The 13,639-nt window shown below is 43.8% G+C and overlaps 1 protein-coding gene across 7 annotated transcripts in view; it reads right to left on the minus strand.

Moving 5' to 3' along the window:
- Nucleotides 1-13,639, minus strand: part of LRRC7 (leucine rich repeat containing 7) — a 173,474-nt gene that overhangs the window by 14,964 nt on the left and 144,871 nt on the right. For 4 of the 7 annotated variants that reach the window (XM_063345358.1, XM_063345355.1, XM_063345356.1 and 1 more), the window contains 4 exons: nt 9,144-9,255; nt 8,737-8,917; nt 6,077-7,754; nt 4,178-4,327 (listed from right to left, as the gene is read on the minus strand). In XM_063345358.1, the coding sequence (XP_063201428.1) occupies nt 4,178-4,327; nt 6,077-7,754; nt 8,737-8,917; nt 9,144-9,255 (2,121 nt within the window). Of the gene's footprint in view, nt 1-4,177; nt 4,328-6,076; nt 7,755-8,736; nt 8,918-9,143; nt 9,256-11,153; nt 11,277-13,639 lie in introns of all 7 variants that reach the window. The other 3 variants (XM_063345361.1, XM_063345357.1, XM_063345360.1) reach the window with 3 other exon arrangements.

Genomic DNA, 13,639 nt, shown 5'->3' on the forward strand with positions numbered 1-13,639 from the left:
CTCCGCAAGCAGGAGATCTTGAAAGATACATAAGAGAAATAATGAGAATAATGAATGATGAGAGAAAAGAGAAAATTAATTGAACACAAATCATTATTTTCAGAGAAACAAATTTTGGCAAAGTTCCATATTTAAACGTGCAGTCTGCCATTAATCATTTGAGTTAGAGCTTTTTTTACTGGCCATTCAAGCATCAAAAACTTTTTTATGAAGTATTTGCCACCAAGATAAATTATATGCTTATATTTTCTTCAGCAAATATTCCTTAATGGCAATATTGAACTTGTGACTGCCCTTCCCTCGCACTATGCTCCCTGCGTCACGGAGCGGTGTGCTCTCACAGACCCCTCCAGGCTACGGCCGGGTTTGTTCTAAGCTAACAGGATATCACACGTATCTATTAACCAGTAATTAAATGCTTTCCTGAATTGGAATGGACATAACACACATTTAAAGTTTCCTAAATGAGCTTGAAACTTTTGTTATTATTTTTCTCTCCTTTTAAGTACTTTTGAGGACACGTGCACTTTTTCTGTCCCCTTCTGATTTTCGGGTTTCTGTCTCTGTGTTTCCTTAGCATAGCTGGCAACTTTGCTATCAGGGTATGGCTTTTTGTGTCGGACTTTCCAAAGTGCCAACACTGTACTTCCACCGACAGCACTCAGCATTATGTAGTGCTTGTTCGGTTAACTCCTTATTCGGTTCTGATTAATGGTAATCTGCAAAGAAAAAAATGTCTATTCTTCCCCTCTGTCATTCAAGCTATTTCTTCTTCAGCTTAGATTTAAAAAAAATCATGAAACTCTTCTTTAGATGACTGAAGAACAAATTAAACTGTTGCTTTGAAATATTAAAGCTGGTAACTGGTCAATTAAGAACTTTTTTCAATGCAAGCTTAAAAAATCCTTTAAAAGTTAACAGAAGTAAATTGTGATTTAAATCATCCTCCTCAGAGGTTAAGTGTAAAAAAAAACAATCAATCTGAATTATTTAAAATAAAAGAAAACTTTCATTATAATTCTCTCATCATTCAAGAAGTCTTCCAGAAAAATCAGGAACTGATTTGCCCTGTTGCAACTACAAGAGCTCCCTGTAGAGCTTTCTTTACACCTATTAAAAATGGAAAAACCAGACCAAGCTCAGCACTTTTTCCATGGGTTGCCCCTGACGGCTCAGCAGCCACCGGTCCCAGTGCCCGCGGCAGCAGTGGTGCTGCTCTCTGATAGCCCCTGCCCAAGGCTCCCCAGGGGGACACGCTGCGCCCTGTTTGTCCCTAGATCAGAATGTGGGTCCCAGTTTTGGGGCAGGTGGGGCTCTTTGTGCCTCCCTAAAGTCCTGAATCAGCCATTCTGCCCTGCTTGCTGCACGCCCCCGCGTAACCCCCATACAAACCGGGGGGTACGTCATCTGAGACTGGGGCAGCAAACAGCTTCAGAAATGAAAAAGTGCAATTGCAAAAATTTCTGCTGTGAGGAGTAGTAAAAACCAACGGCAAAGAAAGGCCACCACCTCTGTGATGCGAGTCACCCCTTCCCGAGTCACCCACAGACCCAGGCGCCCGAGGCTGGGCTGGGAACGCACCCTCCTCCCCGCGAGATGACTTCCTCAGCCCTGCGCTGTGCCCGCACCGTGCAGAGACACGGGGGACGAGGGAGGCAGCTTCCCACGGGAACTTCTGTCTTTCCTCCTAATATACTCCTCAATATGCTGATTATTCCTAAAGGGAGGTGGTACTGTACACTTTCTGATGATGAAGTGCACCAAACCATAACCTTCTTTTACAAGAATTGTGAGATGGATGCCAAAAATGGAAAGCATTCTTCAGAAAAGTGTTTCTTTTGTCACTGCAGACAAGGCTGTGCCGTTTTCCGAAGTGACTGTCTAATCTGCAGAGGTGAGTTCCCACTCAAAAGGGAAAAAGAAAAAATATGGAGGGTGCTTTTCTGCTTTCTCAATAAATAGGAAAATTCAGTGATAACAGGTTTTTCTTTTCATTTTCTGCAGTAAAAATAATTTGTCTACTTGCAATATTAGTCATTTACAGAGCTTGGACAGACTGCAAACAAACTACTTATCTATTAAGTCTAGGTGAAAAAATTAAAAGCAGCAGTTCAAACATTTCATACATGGAGTAGAATCGATGTAATAAACTTTCTCGAAATAAGTAATTGCTATGCTTAATTTCCTGATCTTCCACTGGACAATTAGACTTCACTCATTACTCTCTTGAATCTAGGCCACAATAAAGAGGAAGAAGAAGAGGTGAATATTAAGCTGCTGTGGCCTGGATTCCTTAAGAAATGTAAAATCCCTTAAAACATGTGAAGGAATAAAACTAAACAATACTAAACATTCAAATTGTTTGTTCAACAATCATTTTTCACCACTTTCCAAACAGAAAGAGAATAAGAATACAAGAGAATACACCCCCTTCATGCAGTTCAGCACCACGTTTTATATGGGTATGTAGCAATGAAATGCTGGTGAAATATAAAGCAGAATAATTCACGTAAGACCACACCCCCAAACAGGTTCCCTAAACAGTTTCTTAAATTTCCTCAGACAGCCGTGTATTAGTACCCATATTCATCTACAGCCTAAAATTCTTCAAGTGATATAGAACACCTCACTCCTAAATGTGTGTAGAGAAACAGTACCATTGCTTGGAGTTGGTTTCAAACGGACTTTTTCCAAGGACTCGTCACAAGAATTAGTTTATACCCAAATAGACAAACAAATTCTTTGAAAGAAAAAAACAGTACGACCAACACGGGAAAGCTGTCTGTGTCCAAACACACACACGTCTACGGTTAAGATTTGACCTAGATGTCATTAACTGAACAACAGAGAAGCAGACACTAACATCAGGACTTGCTCAAATCCAGGGACAGCTGAATGGGAGGTGTAAATGAAGTGAACAGTGTATGGAAAGTAAATTACAGCAGGAGAAACCTGACAATGATCTCCGTGTGGGTGTGTCTGTGTGTTTGCGCTCTGTGAACCTATCGCAGTTTCGCCTGGAAATCAGCACAGGATGCACGTGCCTGTATTCATAAGCTCAGCAGCGCTAAGGCCTGTGCTCCGGCCAATCGGCACAATCTGGTCATGGTGCTGCCATTAAATTATCTCATTCTTCTAAAGAGGTTTGGATCTAAACTCTTACATCGGGCACCAAAGCCCTCCTTTGGGAATTTCTGGCCAGTGCCAACTCGGGAGCCGGGGCCAGGGATTGCCTGGGAGGGGGCCAGCTGGCCCGGGCCAAAGCACGCCGGAGGCCAGGCCGGCAATTAACAGCGCAGATGATCACATTTCAGTGCCCGGATCTCTGCTCTGTTACCCTTTAATTACTCACAGAGATGGTGCTAATTTGTACCAGCAGCTACTGACGCTAATGCAGCAAGACACTTAAGGATGCTGGTCACTTCTGGCACTGTGGCAGCCCCCTGCCGTCACACACAGTCCCAACGGTGCCTGACGGGCTGCTGCTGTGACTCTGGGGTGGCCAGACGTGACACGGGGTACGGTCTCAGCATCTCCTCTCTGGTACTTGGAAAATACCTCAGCAATGTCCCTCTCTGGCTTCTCGTATGTGCTTTTCCCATCAAACCTTTGTTTGTATGTAATTGTGTGGGTATGTATATACTTTCAACAATATATCACTAATAGCTGTAAAATAAACAGTAAAGAAACGAGAAAATTATTTTCTTTCTATAGGCATTACTCAACAAAAGTTTAAAATTAATTTAGGTGTGGCAGGCATGTAATCAAAACTCATCAACTATTACAGCATACCCAATTACTATTCATAGGTTAAAATCCCTGCCTCTTGGAGCCTATTTAAATGCACATTAAACATTTCTACATCACTTTTTCTAAGATCAAACAGTCACAAAACAAAACAAGTTCCCCGTTTCTGTGCACAGATTAAGTCATTGAGAAAATCGAATGATCGCATCAGTTTGTAACACGAGAGCAGAAAGCAGTAATGACAGCCGCGTGAGCTACTTAATCCAAAAAGCAAGATTTTGAGCAGGAAAACTGTGTTACTGTCATCTTTGCTTTTTGGATTGCGTATCGTATAAGCATGAATAATAGGCAAAAGCTAAACCAGGAAAAAGCAAGGAGTATTATTAATTTATTTTGTAATGCTGGTATATGCTGGCTATCCCATACTTACTTTCGGTAGAGGTAGCTCTTGAAGCATTTGGTTTTCAAATTTAGATTTAGTCTGCAAGTTTAAAGTCATGCTTCTGCCGGCATGCATTGCTGAAAACCCTCCAGAGTGCAGCATGCCAAGGCTAACTGTGTTGTGTTTGTAAGCAGCGGTCTGAGTAGAGGAAACAACCACGTGACAGGATATGAACACACATGCTCATCGAATTAAGTATCACACATATATGGTTAATTTCACAAAGTTTTAGTTTAAGCAAACAAACAGTACCAAGAAATAAATAGCTTTCTGATGCATGCACTGGGTCACACGGAAGCAAATACATTGCTAGTTATACATAAAATGGATACCATAAAAGACTTCAACGCTGACAGCAGATGAAATATGTTGTTATCTGTAGTTTGGAAATTGCAGTATATAACACGGTACAAGTCTTTATTTTGCAAATGCGGCCAAATTTTGGTACGTCTGCGCAGCCGTGGATGGGCCAGAACACGTGTATCTAGCATAAAGGAGCACCAAAGGCAGGGGAAAAGCCCTGCAGGAGAAGGCTCTGCACCGGCCCCTGAGCTTTGCCACCTGGGGCAGCCTGGGTGGCTAGCAGCTGCCCAGCAGGGGCAAGCTCTGGCCGGCTCCGGTACAGCCCGGCATCTTGCCGGCCATGGGCAGATGGCAGCGCCTTCTCCTGCAGCAGCTGCGGCATCGCGGTGCCCCGGCGCTCCCATCGCCCCAGCCAGCCCAGCTTCTTACGGCTTTGCTCATCCTACGCTGCAAACCACCAGCAACCAGCTCGCTGGCACCTGCGGGCTCACTGGGAGCTCAGTTGAGCTAGATAACATCACCAGTGCCAGCCTTCCAGGAGATAAAGTACTTCTTAAGCAAATACACATTGCAAACTAAGTGTAAAGATATTTCTTAAACAAGCAACACCTGGGAAGTGTTTATTTCCACCAGAAATGTCTCTGCTTGGGGTGCACTATTTTGCCTAGGAATTACGTATTTTCCCATCAGATTTACACAACATGAGGCAAATAGCTGAAGTAAGGGAAAAGCTTCAGCCTTCGAGCCAGTTTTTAAAGTTTACCCATTTGATACTTAATGATAGTTTAATATGCATCACATCTGAGCAACTGGAAGGTAGTGAATATATTAACACCGAACTCATGAGCATCTAGCATAAAATAGTTTCAAAATGTGTCCATATACCTAACTTATGCACTTGACAACAGTAATTTTTCACAACCACTTCAGACTACGAAGTAAATCCGATTCATGAAGCAGATCATTAAATAGTCAAGATCATTACTGAACTCATGCACTAAAGCACTTGCGCTGTTCTGTATGGAAGGCAAATAAGCATAACTTCCTACAGCTAAAAGGAGTAATCATCATATTCCTCATTAAAAACAGTGGCAGTGTATATTTCAGAGTTAAGAGGTACCTTTAAATCCCCTCCACTAACAGTGATATGAAAGCTATAATACATTATTTTACTTTTTATCTGTGATGTTTTTCTTTATTGCCTTTTACGGCAAAGATGTATCCAGCACCTTTTAATGCTCTCAGATCATTACTGAAGCGGTGGACTTCAGCAGCACCTTCACATCAGTTGATAAGGAGAGATTTTTACGGTTTTTATTATTTCAGACAGTGCTGCAGCGGTTCCTACATCAGTAACGTGCACTGTTACTCGGGCAGAGACTCTTTATCCCTCATTTAACCCGGGAGCCCCTCACTCCAGCTGCTTCTGAGCACCCCCAGGCCCCTTTGCGGGCTGGTTCCTCTGACACCAATGCAGGAATTTTGTTACTGGGAATTCTCGTGGTTACCACTGTACGTGCAAATAGTTTGAAATACCGAAACACACAACTAAAGGCATTAATTGCAGAGAAATGCCAAACATACCCTGTCTAACCTTCTAGCTTCTATATGTCTAAGTAGCTGTTGTCTCCAGTCAGCGGGCATTTTAGCACAGCTCTCATTTCCCTTCACAGGGGTAGGCCTTGTCTTTATATCACTGTTATCGGAAGGCTTGTCGCCATAGTTACCCAAGTTATAGTCTGACGGTATCTTTTCCAGCAGAGCTGCCATTGTAGGCCTCGCTGAAACCGGCCTGGTTTGGGATGTGCCGTAACTCTCTGTACTGTAGCTTCTTGCAGACAACGGCCTCCTTTGTGTAAGGTTTTTAACTGGAAAGCTTCCAGTCTGGGCTTTCACTTCTTGGTAGGAAGGATGCTCGTCTTCATACCTGCCGTTCCTCTTGAGGAACTGAGACTCAGAGACCGAGATGCTGCTTTGGCGCTCCACAGCTCCTCGGTACGGAGGCCTGCCATACCTATCGCCGGGGGGCAGCTCGTGGGGCTCACTGACTCTCCTGAACATGGACATCTCGGTGGAGCTGGCCAACGAATCCGCTCTCCTCAAGAACCCCGGCCGAGAGCCCTGGCTCACAAAGGGGGCACTGACCGCCTCCTCGTTCACCGACGGCTGGGAGAAGGAGAACATGTGCTCCACGGGCGGGTAGCCGCGGTAGGCCCTCGGGCTGACCAGCTCCTGGGGCAGGTTCTTACTCTGCTGGGGAATGTACTCGGGGTTGAGCTGGAAAGGCGGCGGCAGCCTCTTCTCCGCGGTGACCTCCACTGCTCCCTGCGGGTTGAAGCTTTGGTCGAACTGGTAGACTTTCTTCGTGACGGATGACTTCTGCTGTGGCTGCACCTTGACGCTGCCGTAGGTCAGCAGCTCGTCGTCCAGCATGGGGACCGACTGGCTGCGGGACATGCTCAGCATGCCGTGCTCCGGGCCCAGCAGCTTGTCCACCCTCTCGTGGGTTCCTACAGTATCGTTACCAGATGCATAGTTTTCTAAGGGTATATTATACACTTTGTATGTACCAATGTCTATCTCATCGATACTTTGCGACTTCTTAAATTTGTTAGTTTTTAAATCCCTCATCATCGGAGAAAGGCGTTCCGTACTCTTGCTGATCGAAATAACGCTTTTGGAAGGATCTGGGCGACAGTGGATATGGGAAAAGACATTTGTGAGGCTTCTGTTAGCATTTGAATCGTGATATTCCCATGCTATTCCTGGAGTGAAAGTGCCAGTCATTTCAGGAGACTCTTTGACATGATCTTTCCGCTCGGGCAAAGGGCTGGTGGTGGGGGTGCTTTCCAGTTTGGAAGGAAAAGCTGTCCTGTCTTCAAAAGGACTAGGGGTTCTGGTCCAATTTTGCCAAGGATTGGGAGGAGGCACTTCAGATTCATGTGTGTTTCTGAGCGTTGGCTGCTCCAGCTCCAGGGGAATCCCAACTATCCTGTCTTGCCTAATCAACGGCCTGCGCCCGTGCGCAGATGTGCTTCTAGATTTCGTGCTCAGGAGGGGGTTAGCACTAGGGTTCTCCACCGTGCTCTCCTCCGCAACGAACCCCGTGTTATCGTAGTGCGAGCTGTCGTTCCAGCTGTCGGCAAAGGTGTCGCTCAGCGGGCGCCGGTCCGTGCGCTGCGGCAGGTTCCCCACCGGAGCCGATTCCCGCTGGCTCAGCAATGGCTTTGTTTCAAGGGGCTGTGGAAATGACTGTGCCAGCCTGCAGAAACAAAACAAAATGAAACAAGATAAAATGCCCTCTATTAGAGCACGTAAGCAGTCATGAGAAAGACGCAATTATAAAGCAATTTAATATTCTCCCATCTATGCTCTGGCTTTGGGGTTGTACTATGAGATGTGCGCCTTGTGCCACTGTTTGGCATGGATGGCTGCAGCAGTTTTTTGCACTGGAGTTCAGATTCTCTAAGTACGTACAGAGAAACTAAGTCTTCAGTCAAAATTCTTGGGTGGCTCAATGCCGTGTTCATATAAATCCAGCTGAATAAATTTTCCTGCTTTTAAAATAGTCTTCTATGTGTACATGGGAAGATTTATTTTTTTTTACACTTATATTATTTTTTTCTTAAACAAAAATACCAGATTCAGTTTGTGCATGTTGTCATCACCGAGATCTTATGCATTTCCAGTGAGCGGGCTCCGGCCTCTCTTTAATGGGGAAGAGCCTGTGGATGGAACTCCATCAGGTGAGTTATGGCAGGAGTAGACAGGGCAGGGTGTTCCTGGTACGGTACGAGAGTGTTTTCAGGTTGCTGGTGGCCACGGCAAATTACAACTTTTAAAGAACTGTGTTGTTCTTGGAGGTCCGGGGCAGAGTGAGGCTCAGGACAGCAATAATATGAGACATACGCTCTGCTATCTATGCTAAACTACAGCCAGCTGCAGCTCAGGACCACACAGAGCACAATAATTGCAGCTCAATTACTAGGCGCTTCTAATGTGTGGTTACAGCACATAGTTGAAAAACCAGCTGTAGAATTACTGACGCTCACAGAGTATGAACGGGTGGCCAACGCTGCGCAGCCTGGGCTTTGAATAGCTGCGTACACCTCCGCAAAACTGGGGTAAAAACGTTGTATTTTTTACATTGAATGCCTTAACAGATAGCATACGATCGCTTTGAATGCATATGACAACATAAGACAAAAGGCAACCAGAAGCAGTGTTAAGAAAGATGATCACACCTGTTCCCCCACAAAGAGTTATTCACTGCTTCTTTAGCCGTTGGCTGCAAGGACCCCATTTTTACATGCGCGTTGGAGGACCCTGAGGAAGCCTGGGAAGGGGAATAGTCTGAGTAAGTGCCTGAGGAAACGCTGTTATTCAGACAATGGATCTTATCCGCTTCAGACTCATCTGTCGATTCTGCAACAAAACACAGAAACGTTTTCAGGAGGTGTGACTTCAACACTGAACTCCAGAAAAATACATATTTAAATGTGAGACTATGGATATATACACACACGTGTGCACAAGCAGGAATTTAATACGTTTTTAAAATCAGTGAAGTGTAGAACATCTTAAGTAATGTGCGTGCGTCTGTGTACATGACACATGCTTTCACCTAAAAGGTTGTCAGTCAGCTTAGTACCTTTCTTCTCTTTACCCAGAAGAACAAGTTTGGGTGGGTACAACGGAGTCTCTGGCATGGAGGGACGAAGCTCCCCTATCCTCATCTCACTGGCAGGATGTCCAAAGGCATCCTGAGGAAAATAATAATGCAGAGTAAACAGAGGAAACAGAATCCACTTCAAACCGCAACGAACAAACCTCCCACAGCCTTCTCTTCATGAATGTGACAACACACCAGAACTCCACCATATGGGTAGCATCTAATCATGCTGATTTGTCAGCTGAAAATTCTAATTAGTCCTACATAAGTACTTGTAAAAGTTATGGTGATGTGTTCATTCTGAGAACGTGGACAAAACAGATGGAACTTGCAAGATACATCAAGGCCATGTAAACATTTCTGATGAAGTAAAGGCCACAAAAATGCAAGCTGCCAGTAGAAATAAATAAAAATTTAGAATAAACAATTCTTATTTCAGGAATAAGCATTCCTCATTCATTTATTTGTGGCACAAGCCCTTCCATAGATTCAACTGTCCTTATAGCTATATTTAATTAAAATGACTTTGTCTCTCAAGAGTTTTTTGCTAAATTAAAATGATTTGGATTTCACAAACTTCTCATTGAGAGTTCAGCAAATCTTGACCTTCAAAGGCTGCCCTGCACAACTGTTTTGCTGTTCTCGCCGGCAACAGGATATATACCGAAAATAACATGAGTTAAAAAGGGGAAAGAAAGTGAGATGTAGTCTCAGAAAGAGATATTTTAAATTAGGACATTTAAATTAGGCTCACAGGATAGCTGGAAGGGAATGAAGACACAAACAGGGAATCCGTGGCATTTCTTATCCCTGGAAGGAAGTTCAGAAATGAGAAAGACGCTGACCTGAAGGTGTCTTGGGGAGACAGGGCAAGGGATGACGCTTCCTGCAGGAATCACATTGGTGACCCTGCCCTCAGGGGGGGACTTAAAGGAGCTGGAAGAAGGAGCAATATGGGCATTGATGCATGGGGTCAGGGAGACGCAATGGAGAGGGAACTGGTGGAGACGGGCACAGTAGCACTGGGAAGTCCGTCCAAAGGCCATCAAGATCCTTGTGGGGAGGGGAACGAGAAACATGCACCATCTCCAAGTGAGAGGAGGAGCTGGGGTTTCGTAAAGAGGATGGAAGTTGAAGAAGTTCCAGTAAAAAAGAGGAAGTCTTGGAGAGACTGGAGGAGAAAAATCAATAATTAGTAGTTTAAATGAGGAAGGAAATGGTTAGGAGAAATATACATAGGAGGGAATTTACACTAATGGAGAGACTAGGAGGATCTCTGTACCCTGACGTTTTGTTGTTAAAGGTACTCCAGTGATTTTGCAGAAGTCAAGAAAGGAAAGAGATGTAATACTTCATGAAACAATTTAAAATGGAGTACCAAAACCAAAACCATGTTATTAAAATGTGAAATGCTACAATATTTTTAAAATTTACTTGCTTTTACTCATAAGGAGAAAACTTTTAGAGGTCTACTCTCCATTAACTACTTTTTCTGGTAACAGTGGAAACAGAGATTTGTAGAAGCATTTGCCATGTGATTTAGTCTTGAAGAATATAATTATATTCACACAACAGATATTTCAATCCTTCTGCATTTGGTGTTCTACAGGAGGTAGTACCATACCACCACAGCAAAGAACAGGCATCTTTCACAGCCCATTTCCTGAACCCCCTCACAGTGCTAACATTTAAGCAAATATAGCTACATCTGATTCTCACGTGGTGTAATAAATTCAAGACTTTAAACTACTTCCACATGCAGAGACCCCTTGGTGTGTGTGGTATTTCTTACACAACAGTAGTGATGTACACACAACTCAAAGCTAACAGTGCAACAGCATTTTTCCAGTGCAGCACAATCATTTTCCAGTGCAGTGTAACAAACTTCGGCAAAACGATTTTTTGAGAGATAAAAAAAGTGCACAGCATTCGCAGAGTGTGAAATTCTCCACCTTCGAAGCACGGTGCATGTGAAGTTTCTTCTTGTACCTCTGAGCTTGTTGTATGCTCTTCCTTCTCCCTCCTGTCTGGGATTTCCAGAGTCGATTTATGAGTGTTGTCTGTATCAGACAGGTGACCCTTTTGGAATTCTTTATTTTCTCTATCTTGAACCTAGAATCCCAAGATTGTGCCATGAAACTTCCAAAAGTTATAAGCTTAAAATAAAACTACTTGTTGTCAGACAGGAAGAACCAGCAATTCCATTTTTGACATAATGATGAACACAGATTTTTATTTCAGGTGCAGGATATTCATGATTTTATGAAGTTTTCTTTGTTTTATTCCTTTTTTTTTGTCTTTTTAGCCCCTAGTCCAGCTACTCCAACAAAAACCAATACTCTTTTTAAAGAACTCGTCTGGCATTTGTGAATATGCCATGAAAGTGAAATATGTTGTAAAAAACCCAAAATCATATTCCATTTAATTCTACTCTGTTTAAGAGGACCTTTTTTCTTACAAGCCCAAGAACAAAAAGGTCACTAACAGAAAAAAAAAAAAAAGTATTATTAATAGGATGAATTGCAAAAACAAAGGGAAGGGAAGAGAGAAATGCAATTGTGTTGTGTCAGAATTTATTCTTCAGGACTAACCAGAGAAAGATAGAGGTAGAGGACAGAAAAATAAGGTGAGTTGTTTCCCAGGAGAAAATACATGTAAAAACCATTAAAATAAATAGGAAAGAGAAATATCCCCAATTAGTCACACCAACAACACAAGAACATTAGATTATAATCTGGAGAGATGGAATTTTTAAAATAACTCTTAGAGCCTGCTTGCAAAGGAAATAAAGCCTGGGACCAGAGCAGAGTGGGCTCCGGGCAGACGCCGCAGGCACGAGCAGAGGAATCGGGACCACTAATGACGGATCTATTGCAGAGGACCAAATAAATAGACGCAGAGGGGTGGCAGCACAGCTAAACTGGAGAAGGCAGGTCAATCTGAAGAATGACAAGCTGGCTATAAAGAAATGGAGAAGCAAAGAAATAAATGGATTAAGGCAAATGTTACTCGGTCCAGATTTTACTAAGACTTTAATGAAAGAATAAAGGAGAACACTGAAAGCATAGGAACAAATGCAAACAGATAGCTCGTAGGTTAGCCCTAGATACAGGCAAAACCGAGGCATAGGCACCTTTCCCAAGGATCAGTTAGTGGTGCGGTTTTGTAACAAAGCCCACGTTTACAGCCTCTGCACGGAAAATGGCAGCTCTTCCACCACTCAGCCCGGTATGTCAATAGTTTCAAGGTCCCACTGAATAGTCTTCTCCTGCCAAAATCACAACGTGATTTCTACCTGAAGCTCAGCATGTGAAAGGGAGCCACAGTTCTGGATATTTTGCTGTCTAAGCTAGCAATTATCAGACTGATCTAAATAAAATTCAGTCACCAATCCAGGAATGCACTGAGAGTCACCCCAAAACATGGGATTATCCCAGAAGAAAGCGGAGTGGAGGATCTTCCACCTGCTCCCAAATCTCTCCCACTCTTGTGGCTGCAGCGGCAGCTTCCAGAATGGCCAGTTTCAGTAGCCATTAGTGCTGAAGGTTGTCCCAAACAGGATGTTGATACAAGATATAGCTGGGCCAGTGGAAGGAAAACTTCTGAATGTGGATACAGAATCTGAAAGTGGAAGAACAAAGGAACTCTGACACAATTCCCACCTGCCTGCAGAGGGGATCCAGCAGCCAGCACAATGTTGCAGCCCTGATGCAATAAGCTTTTCAGCTGCAGCAGGCAATCTCAGTCACACCAGAGAGCTTTAAAAGAAGACGTGAACTTGCTGATCCAGTGACATAAGAACATGAGGAACAGACTGGGGCAGAGGTAGTTCTTGGGACTCCACATGGAAAGACACAGTAGATACTGGAAAAAAATTGTCACATGCAGGTAGGGCATAATGACTGTTTCTGCCATGTGTGTCTCTGCCTTGCAGTGCTGCGGGTTGGCCAGCGGTTAGAGGAATGCACACATGAACCTTGCCTATTCAGGTGACCAGAATACAGCCAAAGGGGTGCATCCAAGGACTGCCCAGACCTACCTATCACCAAAGATATCACAGTTAGAGATCCTCAGACTACAAAGATGTACTTTAGAATGAAAACTTCCATTTCCAGTAGTTTAAGCACAGTTTAATCTCAGATGGCTAAGCCTGTTAGCTGACACAGTCAGGGTTCTGGAAAGATAAACTGCAGATGCTTATCCGACCAGTCATCAGTCACATACTGCAGAGAATGGGAGACCTTCTAACATCATCCTCAGTTATAAACCATGGACAGGCTCTTGTCCAGCTCTGTACGAGGTCTTCAGCGTGAGGACGGAAGTCTCAGTCCTGCCCTGAGTTACACCACCCTGACAGGCAAGTTGCACTCTCTGTGCTCTCCCATCTCTGGAGGGAACAAGCTTCTGTTGCTCTCTATCTAGACGGAAATGCGCCCAATTGCATACATCTTCCCTAGGCTGCTGCCAATAGACAG

Source organism: Chroicocephalus ridibundus, chromosome 8, assembly GCF_963924245.1.
Source record: "Chroicocephalus ridibundus chromosome 8, bChrRid1.1, whole genome shotgun sequence".
Taxonomy (NCBI): Eukaryota; Metazoa; Chordata; class Aves; order Charadriiformes; family Laridae; genus Chroicocephalus; species Chroicocephalus ridibundus.